We start from the raw sequence: 27,916 nt of genomic DNA, 5'->3' as shown, positions 1-27,916 counted from the left end.
TCATCTGTGTTCCTGCTACAGTCATCTGTGTTCTTGCCACGGTCATCTGTGTTCCTGCTACGGTCATCTTTGTTCTTGCCAAGGTCATCTGTGTTCTTGCCAGGGTCATCTGTGCTGTTGTCACGGTCATCTGTGTTCTTGCCACGGTCATCTGTGTTCTTGCCAAGGTCATCTGTGCTGTTGTCACGGTCATCTGTATTCTTGCCAGGGTCATCTGTGTTCTTGCGAGGGTCATCTGTGTTCCTGCTACGGTCATCTATGTTCTTGCCAGGGTCATCTTTGCTGTTGTCACGGTCATCTGTGTTCTTGCCAGGGTCATCTGTGTTCCTGCTACGGTCATCTATGTTCTTGCCAGGGTCATCTTTGCTGTTGTCACGGTCATCTGTGTTCTTGCCAGGGTCATCTGTGTTCCTGCTACGGTCATCTATGTTCTTGCCAGGGTCATCTTTGCTGTTGTCACGGTCATCTGTGTTCTTGCCAGGGTCATCTGTGCTGTTGTCACGGTCATCTGTGTTCTTGCCAGGGTCATCTGTGTTCCTGCTACGGTCATCTATGTTCTTGCCAGGGTCATCTTTGCTGTTGTCACGGTCATCTGTGTTCTTGCCAGGGTCATCTGTGCTGTTGTCACGGTCATCTGTGTTCTTGCCAGGGCCATCTGTGTTCCTGCTACGGTCATCTATGTTCTTTCCAGGGTCATCTGTGTTCTTGCCAAGGTCATCTGTGTTCTTGCCAGGGTCATCTGTGTTCTTGCCAAGGTCATCTGTGCTGTTGTCACGGTCATCTGTGTTCTTGCCAGGGTCATCTGTGTTCTTGCCAAGGTCATCTGTGCTGTTGTCACGGTCATCTGTATTCTTGCCAGGGTCATCTGTGTTCTTGCGAGGGTCATCTGTGTTCCTGCTACGGTCATCTATGTTCTTGCCAGGGTCATCTTTGCTGTTGTCACGGTCATCTGTGTTCTTGCCAGGGTCATCTGTGTTCCTGCTACGGTCATCTATGTTCTTGCCAGGGTCATCTTTGCTGTTGTCACGGTCATCTGTGTTCTTGCCAGGGTCATCTGTGTTCCTGCTACGGTCATCTATGTTCTTGCCAGGGTCATCTGTGCTGTTGTCACGGTCATCTGTGTTCTTGCCAGGGTCATCTGTGCTGTTGTCACGGTCATCTGTGTTCTTGCCAGGGTCATCTGTGTTCCTGCTACGGTCATCTATGTTCTTGCCAGGGTCATCTTTGCTGTTGTCACGGTCATCTGTGTTCTTGCCAGGGTCATCTGTGCTGTTGTCACCCTATCTGTGTTCTTGCCACGCTCACCTGTGCTGTTTTCACGGTCATCTGTGTTCCTGCTACAGTCATCTGTGCTGTTGTCACGGTCATCTGTGTTCCCGCCACGGTCATCTGTGCTGTTGTCACGGTCATCTGTGTTCTTGCCACGGTCATCTGTGTTCCTGACACGGTCATCTGTGCTGTTGTCACGGTCATCTGTTCTCTTGCCAGGGTGATCTGTGGTCTTTCCACGGTCATCTCTGCTGTTGTCACGGTCATCTGTACTCTTGCCAGGGTCATCTGTGGTCTTTGCACGGTCATCTGTGCTGTTGTCACGGTCATCTGTGCTCTTGCCAGGGTCATCTGTGGTCTTTCCACGGTCATCTGTGCTCTTGACATAATCGTTGATGTTCCTTTCACTGTCATCTGTGTTCTTGCCACGGTCATCTATATTCTTGCAACGGTCATCTGTTTTCTTGCGCTGTTTTTTATGTTCCTGACAAGATCATCTGTGCTCTTGCCATGTTCATCGATGTTCCCGTAACAGTCGCTGTATGGTTGTGGAAATGGTCTTGTCGCTCTTATTTATAGTACCGCCGTGGCTCAGCTTGACGTTTACCACTGTGGTAGAACCAGGTGGCACTGGTACGCTAGTATGTCAAGGATTAGAACCCCCTGACATCGGCTCCTGGGATAATGGGTGAGGGACGCAAATCTTTTCAGTAAATTGCCACCCATGCCAAATTAGTGAGTGAGTGTGTATGGTTTACGCCGCTTTTAGCAATATTCCAGCAATATCACGACGGGGGGACACCAGAAATGGGCTTCACACATTGTACCCATGTCGGGAATCGAACCCGGGTCTTCGGTGTGACGAGCGAACGCTTTAACCACTAGGCTACCCGACCGTCCCCCATGCCCAATTAACCATGAAAGGGTAGTGTTGTATCGGATTTGCTTATACAACGTCACATTTTGTGGCTTAAATATTCAGCAGTCAAACGATGACATAATGGGACCCATTACGATTAATACTTCTGGTGTTGGAGATCGTAGTCATAACAGATGCTGAAGGTGAAACAAATATCGCCCAGCGCTTCACATCCCTAACTGATGCTGAGGTAAAAAACAAAAGTCGTTGGATGGTTTGGGTACATGACGGTTGTTGAGTTGGAGACAAATATGTCGCCAGAAGGGTTTTTTCCATAACGGTTGTTAAGTTGGAGACATATACATTGTCTGTAGTCAGAAGGCTCATATTTACAACGATTGTTTAGTTAGAGACGAGTATGTCGCCAGAATGTTCATGTTTATAACAGTTGTCAAGACAAATATGTCGTCAGAAGGTTACTATTTATAACGGTTGTTGAGTTTGAGACAAATATGTCGTCAGAAGGTTCATATTCATAATGGTTGTATAATTGGAGCGACAGACATATCGTCAGTATGTTTATATTCATAGAAGCTGTTAAGCTGGAGACAAATTTGTCGTCAGAAGGTTCATATTCATAATGGTTGTATAATTGGAGCGACAGACATATCGTCAGGATGTTTATATTCATAGAAGCTGTTAAGCTGGAGACAAATTTGTCGTCAGAAGGTTCATATTCAAAATGGTTGTATAAATGGAGCGACAGATCATATCGTCAGAATGTTTATATTCATAAAAGCTGTTAAGCTGGAGACAAATATAGGTCGTCAGAATGTTTATATTCATAAAAGCTGTTAAGCTGGAGACAAATATATCGTCAGAAGGTTCATATTCATAACGGTTGTTGAGCTGGAGACAAATACGTCGTCAGAAGGTTCATATTCATAACGGTTGTTGAGTTGGAGACAAATATCTCGTCGTAAGTTCATATTCATAACGGTTGTCGAGTTGTTCGACAGCTGGTGGTGATCATCTCATCTTGAAACTGTCTCGTGCAGCCTAAGCCAAAGGGAAATCTATCCAGGATGCCCTATACTGACCCATTCAATTTTTAGCCTGACTGCTCGCATTTTAGATCGATTGCTCGATCTTTTAAGCAAAGCAGGGCGATACGACCAGTACAATGGCTGACGAGACAACAACGAGCGCCTCCTAGCGGCAATAAAGAGTCTTGGCGGATGTCATTCGGACAGAATTGAAGTCACGACGTGATTTGAATGTATAGTCAAGGGCAGATAAGCGAGGCGACAATCGCATTGTGATTAGTTTAACCCCGCTCCATGAATTGAGGCCTGTTAACGTTGTTGAGCTGATCTACTTTGCAGAGGCAATTACAAGTCTCCGTGCTCTGCCCGTTTCACGGCCTGTATGTAGCTGTGACGCTGGAAACGAGTACTAGTTTGACTCCAAATTGACAATTGTCAGAAGAATAAGGTGATTTGTCTGCACGTTTTGGTTGCCAGTGGGATGCAGCCTAAATTCCCTAAGTTTTGCAAACGAAACATCTTGATCATACCAGTCATTATGGAATCATAGAAGGGCCAATGTCACAATGCAACAACGCGACCATGTCTCTTTTAGGATCCATTTACCATAGCTTTTCACGAGTCTAAACCGTTGATCATGGATTCGAATCACGAATTGGCGCTGATTGTGTTTCTTGGTTTGTCAACACCATACCTTAAAATTCCTCATAGGTTTCACAAAACTGGTAAGAGACTGACCATTTGATATTCTTGGGGCGTAGTGATGTCATTTGGCCCTCAATAAATTGGCCCTGCAAATTTAAAATAATAATAATTATGCTTCAGACTGTTGGAAAAAAGAAATTGCATGCTGCAAATATTACATCGTTGCAAGGTGGTTTTCTTAAACAAACTTCAGGCACATTGTCTTAAAAACTCATCTCGTTTTGTAGCTGTAGCTAAAAAACATCTAATCTCGATACAAAATCGCAGCTGTCCATTATGACAGTACCTGTCACTACTACTGTGCGGCGTCAGGTGACAAACAAAAACTTTTTTCTGTATGCTGTTTGTATGAATGAAGGGTGCTTACAGGTAGGACAGGGCTGGCTTACCTTTTTTGCGAACACCTGGTGTCATCACTGATTTTCAGCGATTCAGGAAACGCATTTCTCATAAATAACCAAAATGGATAATCAATATATACACATAATCGAAGCAATATGTTAGGGATCATGAATCCTTTTGGGTATTTTTTGTTTTGAAAGTGTGTGCTCAGTCTTTGCTTAAAAAATAAAAAAAAATAAAAAAATCATGATCCCTAACTTCTTTTATTCAGCATATATATCCTAGAATGGAAGTCTTCCACGAAGTTAGAAGATAATGACAAGTGATACTTAGCTATTCATGTCAGTGTGCACCAATCCGCCTCGGGAAGAATTTTTCAATAGATACCAGATTACCCAAGGACGGAAATTTGATTTCGCCGCACTTTTTTGGTGATCGGCTGATTTCGCCTGTAATCTAGCGTCGCCATCTGACAGACGGTTTCTCAGTCTTACATGATCACATCAATATTTACCTTCACTTGTGTCCCGTGTAATCTGATTTACAACGACCAGAAAGAGGAGACATGTCACGGAGGAACAAGGCTTTCTGACCTTGAGCTTGACCTTCAGTTAAATTTATTATTTGCATAATATTGTAAGATCTATCAGTGCCGACACTGCCGACAAGATAAACTCTTCGTGGAAAATGTTCGGTTGTACCTCAAACGTGAAAACGTGAAATGTTGACACCAAAGGCTGGATTAATTTGTTGGAATATTGCTCGACATAAAAGGAAAGTTGAAGTCATCCCTTTTTTAAATTGAATCTGAATCTATTTCGCTCTGAATCTTTCAGAATAGAGTTAGATATTAAACAGTTCACTGGTCTCCTTTATTTCTAGCTCAGTTGGGTGGTGGAAAATTAGTGGAAGAGAATTGGTTAGTTGGCCATTACTTCACATCAGATCATCGATACATCAAATATTAATATATATGTATAACGGTAACAGTAACGAGAAAAGAGAGGTTCTGGGTCTAACTGGATCCTTGCTATTTCCATGAAATTGATGGTAATGAAGAAACCTCCTGACTGCGTTGTGCCTCGTGATCGCAAGTAATGTTATCTAAATAATATATCTCACCACGACGTTCGTGTATGACAAGGTAACATATGTTATGTGTAATAGACGTTTTTCCAGACCTTTGATACCATGTTGCAATGCTTCCTCATTCGTTTTGGCGCTCTGGTTAACGACCATGTACGAAACATATTGATTGGCGGTTTTTGGATGTATTGACGTCATATAAAAATGATGTCTTGCCATTTCCTTATTTCTTTAATATGTTCTTTGGAAATTTGTTTCCGTTGAACCTCTCCGCACTCTTCCAGCTTGTGCATCATGACTTGCGACGAAGCTACTCACCTCACAACTATATTATACATAAATAATAGCCAACAGTATGCTCGAAATATCTTTCGCGAACTAATGGGTGAAAACCCGAGATGGCATGAGTGTTTTCCTGCATCACTCTCGAAGGATTGATACGGTGAAATACTGTTAAAAGAACTTTCCCAGTGTAGTCGTCCGGATGAATTAATCATAAATACGGATTAATAATGTCAAGTTGTAACATTTACATTACGATTACACCTGAAATGGTAATATGTTTTGTTTATTTAAGTTTATATCAATGACATAAAAGAGCCCAGAGCATCTCTTTAATTTTTAGAACGAAGAAATATTCATTTGCTAAAATATTGCGGACTTGCTCTGAAGGTGTTAGACTAGTCAGTCTGGAAATACAGACATAATGGAACTCGAAGTTTAACACGATTCTCCTATATTAGATCATTTGGTGTATAAGTATTCTACATATTACCTTTTGTATTAATAAAAAAAGAAACACAGAAAATTGTATATAAAAACTCATCCCTAGGAAGTCAGCTACATGATGAGCGTCGAACGTCATGAACAACGGAACGTCACGTGGTAGTGTTCTCGTCACAGCAACAGACTGATGCGACTTTGCTTCATCTTACCCTTCAGCTTGAGGTATAGCTATAACGCGCATGTGAAAAAATTGGAAATGTATTACACTGAGTCGTTCAGCCCTGATGTGTAGTATAGGGATTTTAGTGTGAGTAAAGTGCTGTTGTTCACAGACAGTGTATAGTAATGCCATCAAATCTCAGTATTTACGTTGAACATCAATGAAAGGTACATGTGGACAGAAGAATACATTTCAAGAATATTCTACTTTGAGACATCAAAAACTTTCTACTCCCTTGTTTTTATCAGCGACTGCGATCAGCTAAGTCTAATTTTTCTACACTCTTGTGCCTTTATAAAATATACATAAAGCCCAGTGTCGTCATAGTTTACTTCCGTATCGGAACTTCATCTTGAATGTTCTCCAAGGACTTCCTGGGTATCTGGTTCTTAAAGGTCGACATTTCCGTTTCAACTCTTGATAACGCCACATAAATCAATACTGTGGGATAAAGACCCTGCCCAATCAATTGGTGCTTGAATTGCCATCCCATGGCACCGAATGCCACTGGCTTGGAGGCTACAGGATACATACTTTGAAGATACAAGTACACTTATAGATCACACAGTAACTGATGTGGTGATATTTAACTGCATGCATGAGAAATAATTATATGTGATGATAATGTGATGATGATGATGATGTTGTGACGTGTCTATTTTTAAATATATTTAATATTCTAGACGTGTCATGTTAAAGTAGGAGTGATCAATAAGAACAATTGACTTGTACATCAACTCCGGATGTGACGAAGTGCTACGGAACGTAACCTGCAGTTCGATATATCCAAAGTGGCGTCTATGCTTGGGATTGGGTGGTCAGGCTCGCTGACTTGGTTGGTGCATGTAATCGTATCCCAGTGGTGTGGATTGATGCTCATGTTATCAGTCACTGGATTGTCTGGCCCAGACTCGATTATTTACAGACCGCTGTCATATAGCTGGAATGTTGCTGAGTGCGGCGTTAAACAACAAACAAACGAACCCAAATCTTTGGTCATCTCTAGATATTTTAATTATCATGAACTGGGGACCTACATACATTCTGCCCGGATTCTATACATGATTCATGATTCATATCAGTGTCTCGACAACATACAACAAACAATACAATGTAATATCTGGTAAGACCGCCACTGTGGTCTTAGTGGTTAGAGAGTCTGTTGGGAGAGAACAACTCATCTCTGCTAAAAGTCCATTGTGCGACTATGTCATACGCACGTGTTTAAGAATCCCATTATCAAATAGTGAAAAGGTGAGTGTTTCCTGCCCCATCTGCCCCCAATAATCATGTTACTTCGTCTTAATTATCTTTTTTGTCTTGCAGGTTTCCTTAAAAATACTATGCGCGGGTTCACACTTTGTAAAAAGAAAAATAGAGGTGAGTTTTTACATATACGTTTGATTATGTTTAATTAAACGCGGACGATTATTTTGTTCTGATGATATTTTGCTAGTTGAATGTCATACGAACATTTAATGAACATATACATGCTCACACGCGACGCTCATGCTGAGATACAGATGAAAAGGAAGACTCACCAATAAGACATGCGTGCTTGTTTATTTCCAGATGAAAAAAACCCAGCAGAATTCATAAGGAATAACAAATGTTACAGAGGCGTAGTGCTGATAATATAACTGTTTTGTTGTTACGGCTTCTAATTGAAGAACTTAAAGGCAGCGCACGTCTTTCAATGCCGTCTTTTTTGGATCCTTTACAACAAAATAGTTCTCATCAAAAGATGATGGAAATTGATTGATTTTGAGCTTTGACTTGGAGAATTATCTTGCCAGTGCATCTTGGGCGAAGAGAAATTGTCATGGAAGTGAGATTAAACAATTTGGATATTTTAATGGATTTGTTGGAAAAAGCACAATGGGTATTGTAAATCGATCGAATACACGACGTTTTCCCTAGCAACTAATTAACACACTTGAAACCCGAGCTAACGTTGCCAATATCCGTTTGAAAGTGTTTTAAAACTTTTTACAACAATACAACTGCGGAGGGTATTGATGCTAAATAAGTGTCTGACCTACTGTTTCGTGTTTGAGCGTATGAATGGAAAACCGATGGTGACGACCGCCTCCGTGTTCTTGTGGTAGAGCATCTGACCTGTGAGTGGAAGATCCAGGTTCGATCCCTGGTCGCGTTATTCCAAAATACTTGAAAATATGGTACTTGTTGTTACCCTGCCTGGCGCTCAGACTAAGGGGGATAATACAAAACTGGTACACTCGGAGTCAGTATACTGTGTCTGAGTGGGGTTTTAATGCTAAACTGCGTCATGGTATCTCGGTGGGGTGGGAATTAGTCCGGACTAGCTTGTACTAGCAGCCACACACGTACACGTGCGTGCTCGTCGCTTTATACGTGCAATAATCTTCACGCGACATTAAACCCCATTTCACCTTACCTCACCGAATGGTGACATCACTCATTGTGGGCCAACATGGGACATGTCGATAAGTCGGACTTCCCCCGAACAACCTGATTTCATTATAATAACTCCTAGTCACCACACTCTTCGGACTTCAAGGATATCAGAAGGGCACTTGAGCTCCGTAGCCCTACGACGATACTAAGTCAGTGTTAATGACCATGTAGAGGAATTAAGATAGTCATAGCGCCAAGATCACTTTGTGGAAGGAGGCCAAAGTAGGTGAACTGGTGAGCAAAATTACAGAGGGATGTAAATCATATATTCGAATCTGGCCCAGACAAACCAGTGAGCGAATGTATGAGCGATGTTTGTACCCGTCGGGGTCCGATGACACGCAAGCACGTAAGTCATAGAACTGGACCATCCAATTCCCGTTTTACTACGCTTTTATGCTTTCATGAGTAGAATACTTGCTATAGACGACAAAAGGAGACGGGGGCACGTGTGGCCAAGTGGTCTAAGGCGCCGCGATTCGCTGTGCAGAGTTGCATCCCTTGGGCACGACAGAAACCTATGATTGTGGGTTCGAATCCTGGTTCACCCCGATTATGTTTCTAGGTTTGTCAGCACCATACCCGTGTTCGTGGGTTTCACCGAAGGGGTAAACGTCTGAGACCTGCATCACTTCGGCCTTTCCTCCCACAATAAGCTGGCACGCCATGATATAACTGGAATAATGTTAAACCCAACTCACTCACTCACTCAAAAGGAGACGCTGTACTGGTGGGTACAGATATCCTTGTGGTTCCGGTCGCCGCATGTCGCTTTGGAGAGTTTCATCCCTTAAGTACGTCAGAAGCAAGTGATCATGAGTTCGAATCCACTGTTTCCATTGATAATATTTATATGTTTGTCACCACCATACCCGCTGTCGTGGATTTCTCCGAAGCAGTTGATGTCTAGGACCTGCATCACTTCGGGCTTTCCTCCAACATCAAACTGACACGCTGTGACTTACCCGAATACTGTTCCAATGGGAGAGGTCAAAACTCACTCCTCCATACATGGACAACTTGCGCATTGCAAAGCCCTTCGCGTGGCATCGTTTTGGGAGGACATGCAAATTGAAACACCGATGTAATTGCCAAGAACACATCAAGACACATGACAGGAACATCAATGAACGTGACCGGAACATCAATGAACACAACAGAGACATCAATGCACATGACAAAAACATCGATGAAGACAAGCACATCAATGCACCTGCTTTGAATATCAATTCACATGCAATGAGCATCTATGCACATGACAAGAGCATTAATGCACGTTACTACAACACCAAAGCAAACAGAGTCGGACTTCAATATCCATGTCAAGAACATAACAGAACATGGAAATAAAATAAACGCATATGATAAGAAATCGATAGGTTTGAATACAATACACATTATAAAACAGGGCCCTGAAGTTAGCAGCGGGTTCGTTAGTCAAAGGCTGTATGTTAAACAACACAGTAATGTGGTCAAATACGCTGAAACTCATTTAATATATGACATCGTTGTTTTTCGTTATTCAAAAGTACTGAATAGCTTAACAGTTGTTGGGAGATAGACTATAGACTATCATGTATTTAATAGAATTGTTATACCAAGTCTGAATAACGAACCAGGTGCTGGCTTGTTTTTCTTTATTCAAAAGTACTGAATAACTAAACAGCTTTTGGACTATGTGAGGCGAACCTGCTGTCAAATATTAAATGAGTTTCAGTATATTTCACAAAATTGCTGTGGTTGTTTGATACACAGCCGGTGAATAACGAACCCGGTGCTGGCTTGTTTTTCGTTATTCGAAAAAAGAATAACGAGTAACGAACCCGTTGCTAACTTCAGGCCCCTTTATAAAACAGCAGTTCCCTTAAAACAATATAGGTTCACGTGAACATGCTTAGATGTTTACGACATTATTCAACCCACGTAACACGACTATTGTGTCGACACACCAAGAATCATAATCAGTGTCAGTCTGAGGCGCCAATTATAAACCAGCGGATCCTACGACATGATAAGAGGCGTTACTCAACACACAAACAAAAGCTGTGCCAATTCCCGAAAAAACACGCAACACCGATGCTGATCATGACGCTAATATTCATACAAAAGGCAAGGCGAACATCAGCATCGGTCTGCCTTGACTAGTCAGGCTCAGATCTATTTCTATTGCCATTAAGAACAGTTTACTGCAGATGGATTGGCGGACAGGTACTCTTGCACTCTTCCATGGTGAAGATGCGGAGATGTGAAGCATCATTTGCATGGCGTATACTGTTGGGAATCACGAATAGCGCAAGCTGAGATCCCGAACTGAAGAAAACTAACCACCTGTGAGAACTGTTCCTAGTCATGCCTGTAATTGCATATATAATACAGGTATTGATTCTGTGTGGGAGGGGATATAAATCAAGTACAAAGAGAGCTCTGTGGGTTTCCGTTTGCATATTTGACCTCTTTGTGTATACCCTAGACGGAGAGGTCCTCCGTGGATTCATATTTCATTCATTTCCTGTTCCATGTTCCCCCGCAGTAACTTAATTACATTGTGGGATGTTTGGTTCACAAACTGATCGTGATTCCTACACACATGTTTATGATACAGTCGTAATCGAATAATCAACTCTGGCTTGAGCAGATTGTTATGGAATAATAATCATGGAATGGTTTTGTTTATTTGTAAACAACGCTCATGTAACCAATGGAAATTGCTTTCATTAATGCCATTGTCATGTTCATTGGTCTTCCTGTCATGTTCGACGATGTTCTTTTCGTGTTTCTGTTTTTGTCACGGTCATTTGTGCTCTTACAATGGTCTTACAATGGTTCCTTTCACTGTCATCTATGTTCTTGTCACGGTCATCTGTGTCCTTGCGATGTTCATCGATGTTCTTGTCACGTTTGTCGGTGTTCCTGTCGCAGTTATCTGTGTTCATGTCATGTTTATTGTCTTCTTGCCATGTTTATCGATGTTCTTGCCATATTTATGGATGTTCTTGTCATGTTCGTCGATGTTCCTGTCACGGCCATCAGTGCTCGGTCACGATCATCGGTACTCTTGTTATGTCATATGTGTTCTTTTCATACTCTGCTACATTCTTGTCATTTTCATCGATCTGCTTGTCATGTTCTTAATGTTCTTGTCGTATTTAGGTTTATTCGTGCCACATTCTAAACCTCGCGGCGATCATGTTCTTCTACAATACGATTTGTTTACTCGAACTCACGGGGTCTTTTGAAATATATCGAGTTATCCGGTATTCGAGACAAGCTTCATACGAAGTTTCAAGCACGCGTACAGCTAAGCCTCAGCCATTAAAGCATATTCGAAATTCTGTCGGGTTTTTTTTATAAACAGCTGACAATGCCGATTAAAACATGCAGAAAAGTGTTTTCCTCCTCGTATGTACCTTTATATATCAACGGGGGCACGGGTGGCCCAGTCGTCTAAGGCGCCGCGATTCGCTGTGCAGAGTTGCGTCCCGTGGACACGCCAGAAACCTATGATTGTGGGTTCAAATCCCGGTTCACCCTGATTATGTTTCTAGGTTTGTCAGCACCATACCCGTGCTCGTGGGTTTCACCGAAGTGATAAACGTCTGAGACCTGCATCACTTCGGGCTTTCCTCCCACATTAAGCTGACACGCCGCGATATGACTCACTCACTCAATTAAATATCAATAGTTTCATACAGCTATCGACATTTAGTTAAGGGTTTTATAATTATAAATGCGAATAATCTGCTATCAAAACATTTCATTTAAAGTCATGTTCGCATTTATCACTTCGACACCCACCCTTTAGGCCCAATTGAATCTGTTTTGACAGATAATGGCAGATACTGTTTTGTTTGTTGGTTGTTTAACGCCGCACTCAGCGATAGTCCAGCTATATGACGGCGGTCTATAAATAATCGAGTCTGGACCAAACAATCCAATGATTGAGATCATGAGCAATTGGGATACAATAACATGCATCAAACTAAGTCAGCGACCCTGACCACCCGATCCCGTTAGTCACCTCTTACGACAACCATAGTCGCCTCTCACGGCAAGCATGGGTTGCTGAAGACCTATTCTCTACCCGGATCTTCACGGGTCAAGTACGTACTCGAGATAATGACTAAACAAACCAGCTGTCTCAACTGACTTGGAAGAGATAGCCAGTCGAGGGGTATGCAATCACTCACAGAGTCCCAGTGTTAGCAAACAAGACGTACCAGAGTCAGCTGATCGTACCAGACCAGACTTATTTATAGGGGGCACTGGTAGCCCAGTCGTATAAAGCGCCGCGATTCGCTGTGCAGTGTTGCATCCCTTAGGCACGCCAGAAACCTATGATTATGGGTTCGAATCCCGGTTGGCCCCGATTATGTTTCTAGGTTTGTCAGCACCATACCCGTGCTCGTGGGTTTCATCGAAGTGGTAAACGTCAGAGACCTGCATCACTTCGGGCTTTCCTACCACATTAAGCTGACACGCCGTGAAATAACCGGAATACTGTTAAAAGCGGCGTTAAACCCAACTCACTCCCTCACTCTTATTTATAGCATTGGTTTGTATGTACCCGTGCTCATTGTGGTAAACGTCCACAACCTGCTCCGATTGGATTTACTTTCCAGCTCAGTTGTGGGTTAGTCTAGTGGTTAAAGCGTTCGCTCGTCTCGCCGTATACCCGGGTTCGATTCCCCACATGGGTGCAATGGGTGTCCTTGATAAACAGATTTGAAACTCAGTTAAAACAGTGTATTTAAACAAAAAACATATACTGCAAACTAGATTGAGATTATAATAGTGAAGTTAAACGTGCACGTGTTTTCAATAACGATGACGTCATAATAGGCTAAGCTGACGTCATAAGATGCGTGCGTCACTCACTTCAACAGCCTACTCGCTGTCCACACAAACTGGTAATCTGCGCATGAGACGGCTGTCAGGGAAAACCAACAAACAATACATCAAGCGTTACATAGCAACGGCGGTGAAACGCACGTGGTGGTTGATATAAAAGTAGGATCGTTTTGCGGAATTGGGAGCAAAATATATCAGCTATTGAACTGTTTACATATGGACGTTTGGTACTCTATCATGGCTCAAAATACCTCGCTGGCTGCAGGATCTGTTTATATATCGGAGCGAAAGTGTTAGCGCTAAATCATATACATGTACTCGAAGCTAAAAAATACTTAGGTAAAACTGCATATGTCCAAAGGAAAACATCAATTAAGCAAGATCTTACAGTGATATGGTTGTAGATCGATCACGTTACTTTCCTATCCCCCGGCGTAAAATACAGGGAGCAGAGAAGTATGACATGGGATGTTAAGGGTCCTGTGTTATTTGCTCCATGACGTCTTCGTGTTAAGCCTGGTGGATTGTGCACCAGCTCTGTTTGCTAAATACAGACTATAGACGGAGAGTGATAGATTGGGTGAGCCACAAAAAAAATAAATTACTTTTCGCTTAAAAGGGAGACGCATGTTCCGAAAAGAACATTCCGTTTGAATTTTTTCGTCCGATTGTCAGTTCGTTTATGTTAACAAGCTATACTTATGGTGCCAGACCATGTATTCCAAACTATCACCTTTGAATAGAGGGTAAAAAATGACTCATATGTTTCTCCCTCTTGTGTACTGAAGATAGAAGGGATACTTTCGTAGCTATAATACATGTTTATTTATGACTTACTATAAATCTCTGGCTTGGCTGAGAGGCGGTCGGGTAGCCTAGTGGTTAAAACGTTCGCTCGTCATGCCGAAGACCCGGGTTCGATTCCCCACATGGGTACAATGTGTATAGCCTATTTCTGGTGTCCCCCGGCATAAAACCATACTCACTCACTCCTTCCCAGCTGAAACGCCTTTATGCGCTACTACATCCCCCTCCCCCCAAGAATTCCATATTCTATCATAAATAAATATCGTCGAGGTTTCCTTTGAGATTAAATAGCCTGACAATCATCTCAAAGTTTCTCGTCTTGATGTGTGATAAAGTATAATGTGTAATGCAGTGGACTAAGCCTACCTGCCTTTAGAACAGAATGCCAAGGAAATGCTTTTATGGGCACATATAAGATAACCATGCGATAAATCGCAAAGAACAATAAACAAGAAAGTGTGGTTTATTTCATGATAAAATATTGTTCTATCATGACGTCATTTCTGGAGATACGAACAAGCGCTCGCAACTTGATGACATCGCAATTTGGACGACGCTATTTTTGAGAGGGAAGTGCCAGTGAGTTGTTCCCCATAGCTGTAGCTGGGCAACGTAGATAAACGCAATGGCCAAACGATCGCTTCCAGAATTGGGAGAGATATGACAATCGGTATTTGGAAAAAAAGTACAGATATGGAACCGACGTGAAAATTGTGAGAAACTGCGGAAAAGACCAAATGAAACCCCCTGTTGATTAAACGGACTTGTCCGACTGATTCTATTCAGGAAGTCATCATTATTTAAATACGGGTAAATATATTTAGAGTATGTACCTTTTACTTACATTCTGTCAAAGGCTGTACGTAATGTTGATATCCCATATAAGACATAAACGACTCGTGGTCGATGTTTATCATACAATAAAACACTGCAGGGAGAATAAACCACTCGGGGCTGCGCCATTCATGGTTTATTCTCCCTGCAGTGTTTTATTGTACGATAAACAACTCCCACTCGTTTATTTTTTGAATAAATATGTTTTTGCCTTCCGAGACAAGCGATACGTTATGCAGATTGGAACCCATCATATTAGTTCCGTCAACTGGATACAGGCCCCCAATTACGCTGGGAGTCTGTATTAATTAAAGCTATCGAAACCTGTACAATCAATAACGCGCGTGGACCGATGTATCACGAGTTCCATTCTTTGAATAAAGCCTTTGAATTGTCACTTCAAAGAAAATATTTATACCTTATTCGATATCGCTGACAGAGCGATATAAAACGTTCCCTTACTAACACTAATCTATACTGAGATTAGTTCACCGTGAATGCATTCTGTCATGTCCTATATATCCGTCATTGCCTTGTCTCAGTGTCATGGTAGCAATTCCTGCAACTGACTGCGCGAGAAGGAAGGTTGCATGCATGGAATGAACACCTGTGTTCAGGAATAATAATAATAATAATAATAATAATAATAATAATAATAATAATAATAATAATAATATACCCAGGATATGTAGATAGCGTCATTGAAAATGATAACTACAACATTCTTTGGAATAGGCCCGTTTGCAGCCTCAGACGTATCCAGGCCAACAAACCTGATCTTGTCCTTTTTGATAAATCCAATGAAATCATTTATATCATAGAATTTTCTGTCACTTTTGGCAGTAATGTGATTGACAAGATTGAGGAAAAACATGGCAAATATGCAGACCTCGCTTTCGAAATGTCACGCTTGCATCCCAAGTACCAAGTTGTCCGACTCCCCATTGTTCTCGGTGCCTTAGGTTTGGTACCTCCCAAATCTGTTGACTGACATTGGGAGAGTACCTGGGTTTGCTACCAGGAATACAGCCCTTCTGACAATCTGGGTAATGCAGAAGGCAATCTAATTAAAATCATATCTTACTTTTCGCTACCGCTAAACAAAGATATGAGGACATCCCATTACGGGTCACGTAAGAACGACTTTTCGCGAATTTTGACCGACCAATGAAATGACTGACAAGAAATCGACATTAGCCAATCAGAAGGCAGCTTTCTCGAGCTTTACGACACTAGTTTCAAACTGGCGACTACGCTTCGAAACATATTTTGATGTATTTTTTATTAACAAAATTAAAACTGATAAGAAGAAAATTCTGGAATGGCTTATAGATGGCCTAGATTGTATGGATATAATCATAAACCCCGTAACTGTCGTTCGGAATACCCCGTGTTAAATATTTCGTGGTTGCATGATTAGAAAACACATTTCGACAGTCACTTTCATGATCTGGTAAGCGACGTTCTGATTGGTTGGATGAAAGGTCGTTCTGACTTGACCCTTAATGGGATGGCCTCAGATCTTTGTTTAGCGATAGCGAGAACTAAGATATGATTTTAATGAGATTGTGCAGAAGGCTGCATTGTTCGGGAGTCTTCTTCAAATTCTCCAAACTGTTCTGGGTGGGTTTGACTAGGCAGCTCCCTGGGGAAAGTCCCATTCGCTGTCTGGGCTGCGTGTAGAGGGGGCAAGGGCCCTGAGCTGATGATGAGTCTTACCAGCCTGACTGTGCCAGGATCACCCAAACCCTCTTTGCTGCATTTTATATTTTAATCTAATAATAATAATAATAATAATAATAAAGCATTCATAGAAGATATTTATACCTTCTTACTTACGCTGATCTATACTTAATCTGTAGATAATGAATGAATGAATGAATGATTGAATGAATGAATGAATGAATGAATGAATGAATAAAGCTGCTCTTTTCGGCACAGATTTACATTTGAAACAGCGTGGGGGTCTTGTGGTTGAAGATCTACATCTTACCCGAGTGTTCATTGAAACAATTTATTTTTGCACCAAGTTACCCAGCCACAGATTACTGTTAATATACTGTTGCAGGAATGAGTGATGGTTAAATAACCATAATTACATTTAACAACTTTTTTTTTTCAATTTCATTAACATAAAAAAAACCTCGATATACTTCCTTTTCCTCCTCAGTTTAGATAGAACACAGCACGTGAATGAGAGAGCTTAACTTGAAGTGAGTTTCATTTAAAATAGCTTTCAACAATATTTCAGTTATATCGCAACATACGGAGATTCGGGTTGGAAGCGGTCTTCAAGAACCCATGCTTGTCGTAAGAGGCGACTAACAGGATCGGGTGGTCAGGCTCTCTGACGTAGTTGATGCATGTCATCATATCCAAGTTGCGTAGGTCGATGCTTAATTATGTCAATCACTGGACTGTCTGGTCCAAACTCGATTATTTACAGACCAACGTCATGTCGCTGTAATATTGCTAAGAGCGACGTTAAGCAACAAACAAACTAACACACATATCATGCCACATTATGTCACTTGAATGAGGAAATCATGCAGATCTCTATGGTAAAAAAACCCACGAGGATGCTTATGTTGCTGATAAACCACAAACAGTGCGAATCTTAGAGTTGAACCCACGATCATACGACTCGGTCAAACCAAAGGGGCGATTTGCGGCGCCCAGGAGACGTTGGCCACCTGACTTCAAGGCAATAAACGCATAAGATAAAGAGACATGTAACTACAGTAAACTACGGTTATAACGAACTCAAAGGGTCCAATAATTTTAGTTCAATATAACCGTAGTTCGTTATAAGCATGTATACAGCAAATGGACGGGACCAATAAGAAGTTCGTTACATCCGCTAGTTCGTGAGAAGCGTGTTCGTACAAGGGGACTTGTTATCCCATTAAGAAACAATTATTTAGCTGAGCCACTCTCGTGTTCTAACAACGTAGTGAAAGCCCCCTTTGCTGTTTTTGAGGAGGAAGTGACTGAATTTACATTCGATATATTCCAATCAGCATCAAACAAAATATAACGAAAGAGCTGAAAGGAATATTTGCCACGTAATGCTATATACATAAGACAGGATATTATGGCAAGAATGAGACATCCCGGGGACACCAATTGTGTTTGCCAACATTGAAAAAACGGGAATTTGGCCATAAAGTTTAAATTAAATTTAAGGTATATCGTAATCTCATATCGTTAATAATTGACAAATATCCTATTCCCGTTCACTGATTTACCATCCAGAGCTAAAAAAAATGAAACTAGTGAAACAGCCTTATTGTTTCATATTTTGATCCATGCGTACAGATTCATACGAGTCTTGCTCAAAAGTTGTTTGATCACGGTTAAGGCCTTTCAAAATTTGAAGCTTCAGTGACCAAAAAAAGTCAAATGCAATTCTTTGTTTTGACTTGTACAATATGTTCAACAATTGACTTGTCATTTCGCGAACACCAGGTATCACAACTATTTGCTAGTGATTCATAAACAAATGCTATGATATAGTCAGATTCCAACAATGGATTCTGATTGTGATAATGAAAAGGGTTTTGACGCTTGTAAACTCATAATTACTGTCAATTAAAAGATTACCTCGTTTACGTGTACAGTGTATGTAGATCTGACCCCAAATTGATGTTATATTGCCGTCATGACATTAAAAGCACCCATGCTCTCGTTATGTGAAAATCTAGTTATACAGACCTACCAGTACACGTTCAAAGCCAACATAAGTACATTGGCAGTTTTCTCGCCCAGACGCCAAGGTCATGGCTGAAGAAACTCAAACAGGCCAAACGTGGCAGCTCGAAGATATCAGGGTCATTATGGAGATTTGACGGGATCCTGTTGAAACTGGCACAGTGATTTGCACTTAAGCTGAGGAGAATTGAAACCATCACACAATGGTTTGGGTGCAATTAGGTGAAATCCATTGTCACAGTTAACGAACAGTAGATCCGCATCGTGCCAATACATTCCATAGGATTACCACAGACGTGGCTTACGATCCTATTGATTCTGATGAAGACGTGAATGTATATACCTGATACTTATTTGTAACTTGGGCTTCAGTGTGCAATTACTGGATACCAAGTGTACGTTGTGTTGAATCCGTTTCTTGCTAATAAAACAATGGGATTGTAACGGCATAATTGGTTTCCAGACGTGAAAACATGAAAGTATTCTCCAACTGATCAGTCTCCATACATTTGACGAGTCTCTGTAGACGAAAACAAATATAAGAAATTATGTAAGAAAAATGTAAAGCGAAGTGTCACGTTTGTGTAGGTTTGTGGGAACATCTTTCGAGCCCTTTCAACTCTCTGTGCCTACACCTTGAAAACAAGCCATTGCACCCGGGGGAATTCCCATGATTTGGCGGCCATATTGGATAATGTATGGATATTTAAGACGAGTGTTTGCCACAGTGGTGAGTGAATGAATGAGTGTGTGGGATATTATGCCCCGTAACGCATCATTCCACAGCAATATCACGGTATCGGCTTTCCAGCTTCACATACTGATCTCAAGATGGGAATCGAATCAGGATCTTATGCGTGTCAAACGAACGCTATAACCAGTAGGCTATCACATCCCAAAATATTAGCAACAGCTGAACGAGGGCTTGCTGTCACAACGTGGATGTGACGATAATATAATACATTGTACTTCAGTTATCTGTTGCTGAAAGAGTTAACATTGTCCCTCGTTTGGGTCAATATTTTTGTGTTTGTTTGTTTAACGCCGAGTCTGCGCCAGACAATCCAGTAATTGACATCATGAGCATCGATCCACGCAAATGGGATACGATGACATGCATCAACCAAGTCAGCGTGCCTGACCACCCGATCCCGTTAGTCGCCGTTAGTTGCTTAACGTCGCTCTTAGCAATATTACTGCTTTATGACATCGGTCTGTAAATAATCGAGTTTGGACCAGACCATCCAGTGATTGACTTCATTAAGCATCGCTCTACGCAACTGGGATATGATGACATGCATCAACCAAGTCAGCGTGCCTGACTACCCGATCCCGTTAGTCGCCTTTACGACAAGCATAGTCGCCATTTACGGCAAACATGGGTTGCTGAAGACCTATTCTACCCCGGATCTTCACGCGTCTTGAGTCAGTAATATGTTTGATCATAATCATGATCGTATTTTTTATGACTATCATAACCTTACTTTTCTAAATTCGTTTTTATTTTTGTGGCAACGTTGGTCAATTCAGACTCTTTTTAACATCATCAAACAATTATTTCAACCACAGCAATCATTTCAAATGTGTTTCTCACTGTTACTGTCCTGTGAGTTTACATTTTCAAAGAGAGACGGAATGTTAAGTTCCACATTTAACCTTATAATGAGACAGTTCGCATGGAGGTAGATTCTTAGAAGATTTTGTTTCAAGATATAAAATCAATATCTGTTAAAGGTCAAAGTTATTAGAAGCCTCCTTGACGCAGGTGATAATTGGCAAATTACGGATTGATTTCTTGCGTGTTTCCTAGACTTGGAATACCACAAAATGTGGCAGATTTTCGACAGCTTCAAGGTGACATATCAGAGACGCTCAGAGGTGCCCGCGTAGCCGCCGGCAACCAGGAAACCACCACAGACTGGATGGAGACCATGGCGTATTCAAATACATTGCGGTCCATGTCTGCTCCTAGTCATGGGGGCACGTGTGGCCGAGTCGCCTAGGACACCGCAATTCATTGTGTAGAGATGCCGCACTTGGGCACGCCAGAAACCTATGATCGTGAGTTCGAATCCCGGTTCGCCCCGCTAATGTTTCCAGGTTTGTCAGTTCCAGTTCGGTTTTACCAAAGTGGTAAATGTCTAAAATTGGCAACACCGCTGGCTTTCCTCCCACATCAAATAAACACGCCGGGTCATAACTGGAATACGGCTAGAAGCGGTGTGGAACCAAACCAATAATTAGAATGGCCTTGAACATTGAAGGCTTGTTTACTCTAAGTTTGCGTGAGCAACGCATTTATTTTCGAGTTATCAGTAATTCGAGACAAGCGAGGTTACTCTATAAGAGATTATGGGGTGGGGTGGGGCAATGATAAAATAACACAGCGAAAGAAGGGGTCGCCAATACGTATCACACCAAATAGGGGAGGGAGGCATGAAAAAATACATGGTACTATTTTTCAACTAAAAAGTTATTTTAAGGACTAGTCATGTATTACAAGGGCGGGGGAAGTGTGGTGAGAGGGTCATGGAAAACTGTTACCTAAACACTAAAACTCCAAGTACCAATCTTTCTCTTTCTGTCCCTCTCTCTCTGTGTCTCTCTCTCTATCTCTCTCTTCTGTTAGGTGTGATGACATTTTACATCATTTGAGGCAGCAGACGAAGTGTGTTTTTGAATGTCTTACCAAGACAGATTTGACTGACTTAGTCCTTTCATATAAAGAACAAATGAAAGGTGCACAAAGCCAAGTAGTGGCTGAATGTGCGGGAGTTTTGTTTATCACCGCTTTGAACAGTATTTCAGTTTAATCACGGCAGGTCAGCTTAATGCGGAGGAAAGCCCAAAGTGATGCAGGACTAAGGAAAAAAGTCTGTACAACTTATTACAGTTCTTGGGTCGACTAGGCCACCCGTGTCACCCGTATGCGTAGTTGCATCAGAACAATAACACTAATGAAATGAAACGGTAATTATTATTCAATGTCTTTGCAGGTGTTCGATGCACTCATCATCCTTGCGTCCTTCATTGTCGATCTGGTGTTCCTCAAGGGGCTTGCAGACTTCGCTATCGATGACTCCATATTTATACTCGCCTTCCTCCTTCCCTGGAGAGTTATACGTGTCGTAAATAGTAAGTTACCTCCCTTGACCACTGCCATAACGCTTTGTTGGAACGAATGGGAGGGTCATCTGGCTTAGGGACTGGTCATTTATTATGGTCAGGACTATGTCACATTTTGCCTTTCCCCACCCACCCCACACCCCCATTTTATATGTAACACTTATTCTTCCTCTTCTTCCTCATTCTGAATCATCCTCTCCTTTTAATAAACTATCAGACCCTAAGTAATTATCGAATTTGTATTAAAATGTATTTGACGCTTTATCATGCCCCGTATTGTTGTGATAAATGTTGGCGGTGATATTTTTATAATCCTCCAATTTCATCGTGTTACTCCTCCCACCACTGTAATAAATTACCATTCCCTAACACCGTGATCAGGATTCGATACATTCCAGTACAGAACTGCCAAATTTATTGCATATTAAGAAATCGAGTCGGTAAGGTCGATTAGAAACCGGTTTCCAACCCACATTGCAACAGGAAAACTTTCCTTGGAGACCAAGCCCACATGTACTTCGTCATCCGATCCTTTAGCCACCTCATGGCAATAAAGAACCTTGGGAAAAAAGCACGGATTTATTTTTAACTCAACACGGACAATCATGTCGGGGGAAAGTAAATGTCATCAGATATATCGATTTTGACTTGAGGAATCGCATCACTGTCTTCGAGTGAGTTTATGCGGCCTGTGGCAAATGAGACTGGCCATTACCACGAGAACTGTAGATGACGGAGTTCTCGGTCAGAACGAGATGGCCTTCGCCGTCTGATTCGGCGCTGGAAACATTTTCTCTCAGGGGTAGGAGGGTTAATTATATCACGCGTTTCGCCAGGCATTATATTGCTGTAGTGGAACTTTGCAAATAGTTTTCGAATGAGGACACCGTGTAGTAGTTATTACTTCAAATTATTTCTATCCTGCGCTCAAAATTGGTATTTTCAGCTTTATCACGAAACAATCAACTTTCACATAGAGCCATCTCGCTGGATCTTAGTGCACAAAGTTGATGCACGATATTTGTGACTTGTAGTGTAACTTTATGTTAATGTTTAATGATACGCACAAGAAGAAGCTTTGTCTGTTTTCTTAACATACGTTTATGCAGTATTGAATGAAGCAGGATACATTGAACAAACGGAAGCAGATTCTTATATGTAGGTTTGGGCTTTGGTCGCTTCCAATTTATGGCTTCAGTTTGAACGTAAACCTAAGCCGCTTAAAATGTTTTTCTTCGAAAAGGTGGTGGCTTTTAGTTTCAGTATACATATTTTTCGTTATTATTATTATTATCATTATTATCATTATGCCATAGTAGTGGACTTGCAGTTCCAAATACATTATTATTATTAGTATTGGTATTAGTATTATTAGTAGTATTATTCCATAGTAGTGGAGTTGCAGTTCCATATACATTATTATTATTATTATTATTATTATTATTATTATTCCAAAGTAGTGGAGTTGCAGTTCCATATACATTATTATTATTATTATTATTATTTTTATTATTATTCTTATTCCATAGAAGTGGAGTTTCAGTTCCGTATACATCTAGCGTACATCGATATACAGACTGAACTGTTGAAACCTCTTTTCGGGAATCTATATACCCACACTTATGAATGCTTCTCAAAGATGCAATGTCATTAGCTTAAGTCCTACGAACAGCCACTGCGGTACCGCATGACGGTATATTACATAAACAACATTACATCCTTATCATCGATGCCATACATACACAACCTCCGCACACTGATGTCATGGATCGCCCTTTTAATTGCATAAGGAGTCCTGTTTTCCTCAGTTAGAGCAGCGCGGATCCATAAATCTCTCCTGTGGAACTATGTTCTCCTGTCATATAGTGCTATACGATGACGTAATCTTCCTCCTTCCCACGATTAACATCATCCAGATGAATATCTGGTGACGAAACTAAGTTAGAACTGCCAATCCAATAAGTGATTTTTCATGTTTACCACATGCTTAACAAACCAGGTTTAGACGTATATATTTTAAAGCAACAGGGAGTGTTCCACAAACCCAATCAGCGAGAGTCCGCAGCGAGTAGGAGTGTTGGTTTGTCCCATTTGTCTGCACATCAAACGAAACTTCATCCATACCCTGGGATGACACACTGGAGGCTAGTCCCCAATTAGCCAGTGTTTCCACTCGGTTGACTTCTGTAGACTCTCCCAAGAGAAGAGGCAGTCAAACGCCATTTGGCCTGACATAAGCTAGAAGACACTTCTGACTGCTGGCGTCCTCTCCGACCAGTCATGTATGAAGGACTCGGGACGAGACTTCCTCGGGGAAAGGGGTTTTATTGACGGTGAGACTTGAACCCATTTGTTTGGTCTGGAAATGAAATGGTGATTTTTCAGATGACATGATATATCTTTGCGTCATTATGTTTGGGATGTCTGATGCTCAGAGAACAGATGGACTAAGTATGTTAAAACTCTTAGATGTAGCTACTTCCGGGTAGTTTTCCATCTGGTCGTCTGTTCAGACAACTGCGATACGTTGTTTATATCTGGCGAACTGTCCTGATGTTGAGACGTGGACTTCAAAACCCATCTCTTCTTAACCCATAGTTGACACTGACATGCGAATATGAGATTCCCAAAGTAAATAAAAAAAACACTGAACACAACATGTAGCTTTTGGTAAATAACATTGGCAGATAAAAGATAAAACTCTTTTACTATAATAAATACCCTTTCTTCTTAAAACGTTCCTACCGACCATAAAATAACGTCAAAATATTATGTTTCTAAAGACACCTCCAACCCCTTTACCAATCCGAAACTGACCACGCCCACACACTTTCGAGCATTCCCGACGATAAAAGACTCCATCTTAACCGGCATATTGTCGTTGTAGGAGAATCTGGCTTGGGGTAACATTATTTTATACTTTCTTGCAGATGCCATTTTAACACCAATACGCTGTATACCACATGTACATATGCAGATTATGGATGTAGTAAAGATACATTATTTTATACTTTCTTGCAGATGCCATTTTAACACCAATACGCTGTATCCCACATGTACATACGCAGATTATGGATGTAGTAAAGATACATTATTTTATACTTTCTTGCAGATGCCATTTTAACACCAATACGCTGTATCCCACATGTACATACGCAGATTATGAATGTAGTAAAGATAAATTATTTAAGGATAAACTGTAATAATTTGACATTATGATAATTGATCATAATTGATTTGTTTGGTACATTTTGAATGAAGTTTCAATGAAGGCAGCATTGCCATAGTAATCGTCTTTCAGACACTAGGGGTCGTTTTGACCATAACTTTTCAGATTATTGCCTCGCGTGATATTGATTTGTCTGGTTCAATTGGTTCAGTGCTTGTCATGCTCAAAACAAATGCATTTTTCCAACTTATTTGTCGGGAAGACATGATCAGCTATGTCACTTTTATGTAAGTTAATTGCAGTTTAACCCAGAACTATCAGACTTGAAATATTGAGAGAATTGGATTCGTGTCTTGTTCGTGTATGTGTAGCAATAATTTTAGTTACGTGACGCCCATTCTGAAAATGAAAGTTGTAGAATTAAGGTTTTGGGTTATCAGTTGTCACAATTGTGATTGAAGTAGACCTAAGGCCATTAAAAGTGTGTTAAGACTCTTTATGTTATGGATCGGAATTGGCTTATTGTAAAACGTTCAGTCACGCGGGAAGGGCTAGGTTTATTCCAGGCAATCATTTTAAAAATACTTCTGATCAATAGACAGTATACATCGACTCGAACTGTTTATAAAAAGAAAAGAAAATGTACACAATTCATTTGAAAAACATTTTGTTGTTCAGTCATAAATGGTACAACAAGTCAAAAACAACAAATTCGTGGCACTTGGGATGAAGCTAAAAAAGCAATGAAACACATCTCGAGGCATAACTGTCACTTTTCACCAAAAAATAGATGAAAGCTTCTGAACACTTCCATAGCACCTCAAGTAATGGCATCTATGTCTTGTGTGACCTTTATTGGGTATGCGGCCCCACTCCTCCAATAACGCACGTTCCAGCTGCAGTACTTTGTTCACAAGCTTGGACGTTGTATTATCTACTGCGCAAGATGTTCCTAGAGATGTTCTATCAGTGAGAAGTTGGGTGAGCAAGACGGCCAAGGATTATTTTAGCAGCGTGATGCCTGGCATTGTCCTGTTGGAGCAGTATCCCTTGGGGCTGTCTTCTTAGAAAGGCTGCGGAATGGCATCTCTGTAACGTTGGGCGTTCACAATGTATGTCCTCGGATGACGTGCCTTCCTGACACCACAAATCAGGCCTCACACCAAGATGCCCCCGCCTCAAAAAGGTTGGCATCATCGGATGCATCCAAAAGCCAATCGTCGTTACCCACGCATCCGATCATCAGGGTGGAACACGTTAAATCTGCCATCGTCGCTGACAAGTACCCTTTGACGTTTGGCGTTCATAAATGTATGTCTTTGGAGGATGATGAGACGTGTCTTATTGTCACCACAAATCAGGCCTCACACCAAGATGCCACCGCCTCAAAAAGGTTGGCATCATCGGATGCATCCAAAAGCCAATCATGGATACACCCACGTCCGACCATCAGGATGGGGTGTGGGTGTGTATGGTTTTACGCCGCTTTTAGCAGTATTTCAGCAATATCATGGCGTGAGGAGCGAACGCTTTAACCACTAGGCTACCCGACCGCCCCTCATCAGGGTGGAACACGTTAAACCTGCTCTCGTAGCTGACCAGTACCCTTTGACCAATCTCATCGCACAGTTCGAGACCACTGGCGTCTCCTTCGCCGATGATGACGGGTCAAGGCCAGTCCGCGGTGGGTTCTGTAGGTCCGAATTCCTCCTGTTGGGTGGTCACACATGGGCTACCGATTGGTGTCTTGTCCCTCATGTGCTCAGCATGGTAGTATCGCTGAAGTAATCTGGCATTTGTTTCGCATGTTTTTATGAACAGTGATGTTTTGAGATTGTATACCCTCTATTCATTTTCATCTAGTGCTGTCATAAAACACCTCTTTCATACAAACTCCGCACTCAGCAATATTCAAGCCATATGACGGCGGTCTGTAAATAATCGAGTCTGGGCCAGACAATCCAGTGATTGATATCATAAGCATCTATCATCGCAATTGGGATACGATGTCATGCATCAACCAAGTCAGCGATCCTGCCTACCCGATCCCGTTACGACAAGCATAGTCGCCATTTACGGCAAGCATGGGTTGCTGAAGACCTATTCTACCCGGATCTTCTCGGGTATGTTGGTTGTGTTTGACCAATCGTTTTCAACAGGAACTCATTGTCTTAAAACCTTTTCACAATCTAACTCTATATCCTTTCCTTTGATATGTAGTGTGATTCAGCTCGAAGTTGGCCGAGCAGGTAAAGATTAGTTTCAGTTTTTCGCCGCTATACATATATGTATCGATGAACAAACATTTTGAGGATTGGCCCTTTCATACACGAATGCTTAGGAAGGGAACGTAGAGATATATGACAAACTAAAGAAGGTCTACGGTTTTATATGATGAACATATCACATCCTATCGACAAAAAAAACACAAAGTTGGGAGTATCTGATGGGAGAATAAATCAAGCTGAGGTCTCCGCAATGCTTAATGATGTGTTTCGCGACCAGATAATCATCTGAGGGATGCTGAACGTAGGGATGAGGAAGATTATGTCGACGTATTAACCTACAATCACCAACTGACAAACAATGAGTGATTTCAGATGAACAATTGACTTACCCTTGCATGTGTTTGTTACGGGGGCCACAGGTGGGGCAGGATACGTCAGAAATCATCACTATTTGATAGTGATTCATAAACACATGCTCATGATATAGTCGGAATCGTACAA

General features: G+C 41.4%; 1 protein-coding gene across 2 annotated transcripts in view; it reads left to right on the top strand.

Moving 5' to 3' along the window:
• The window catches only part of LOC124146915, a 137,465-nt gene that overhangs the window by 97,365 nt on the left and 12,184 nt on the right, over positions 1 to 27,916 (top strand). For both annotated transcript variants that reach the window (XM_046517475.2, XM_046517476.2), the window contains exons 4-5: positions 7,580 to 7,633; positions 21,889 to 22,027. In XM_046517475.2, coding sequence (XP_046373431.1) covers positions 7,580 to 7,633; positions 21,889 to 22,027 — 193 coding nt within the window. The remainder of the gene's footprint in view (positions 1 to 7,579; positions 7,634 to 21,888; positions 22,028 to 27,916) is intronic.

This window comes from Haliotis rufescens, unplaced genomic scaffold, assembly GCF_023055435.1.
Source record: "Haliotis rufescens isolate VD_foot unplaced genomic scaffold, xgHalRufe1.0.p SCAF_85, whole genome shotgun sequence".
Lineage (NCBI taxonomy): Eukaryota > Metazoa > Mollusca > Gastropoda > Lepetellida > Haliotidae > Haliotis > Haliotis rufescens.
Note: the sequence above shows the minus strand (reverse complement) of the source record. Positions and strands in the feature narration are given on the sequence as shown.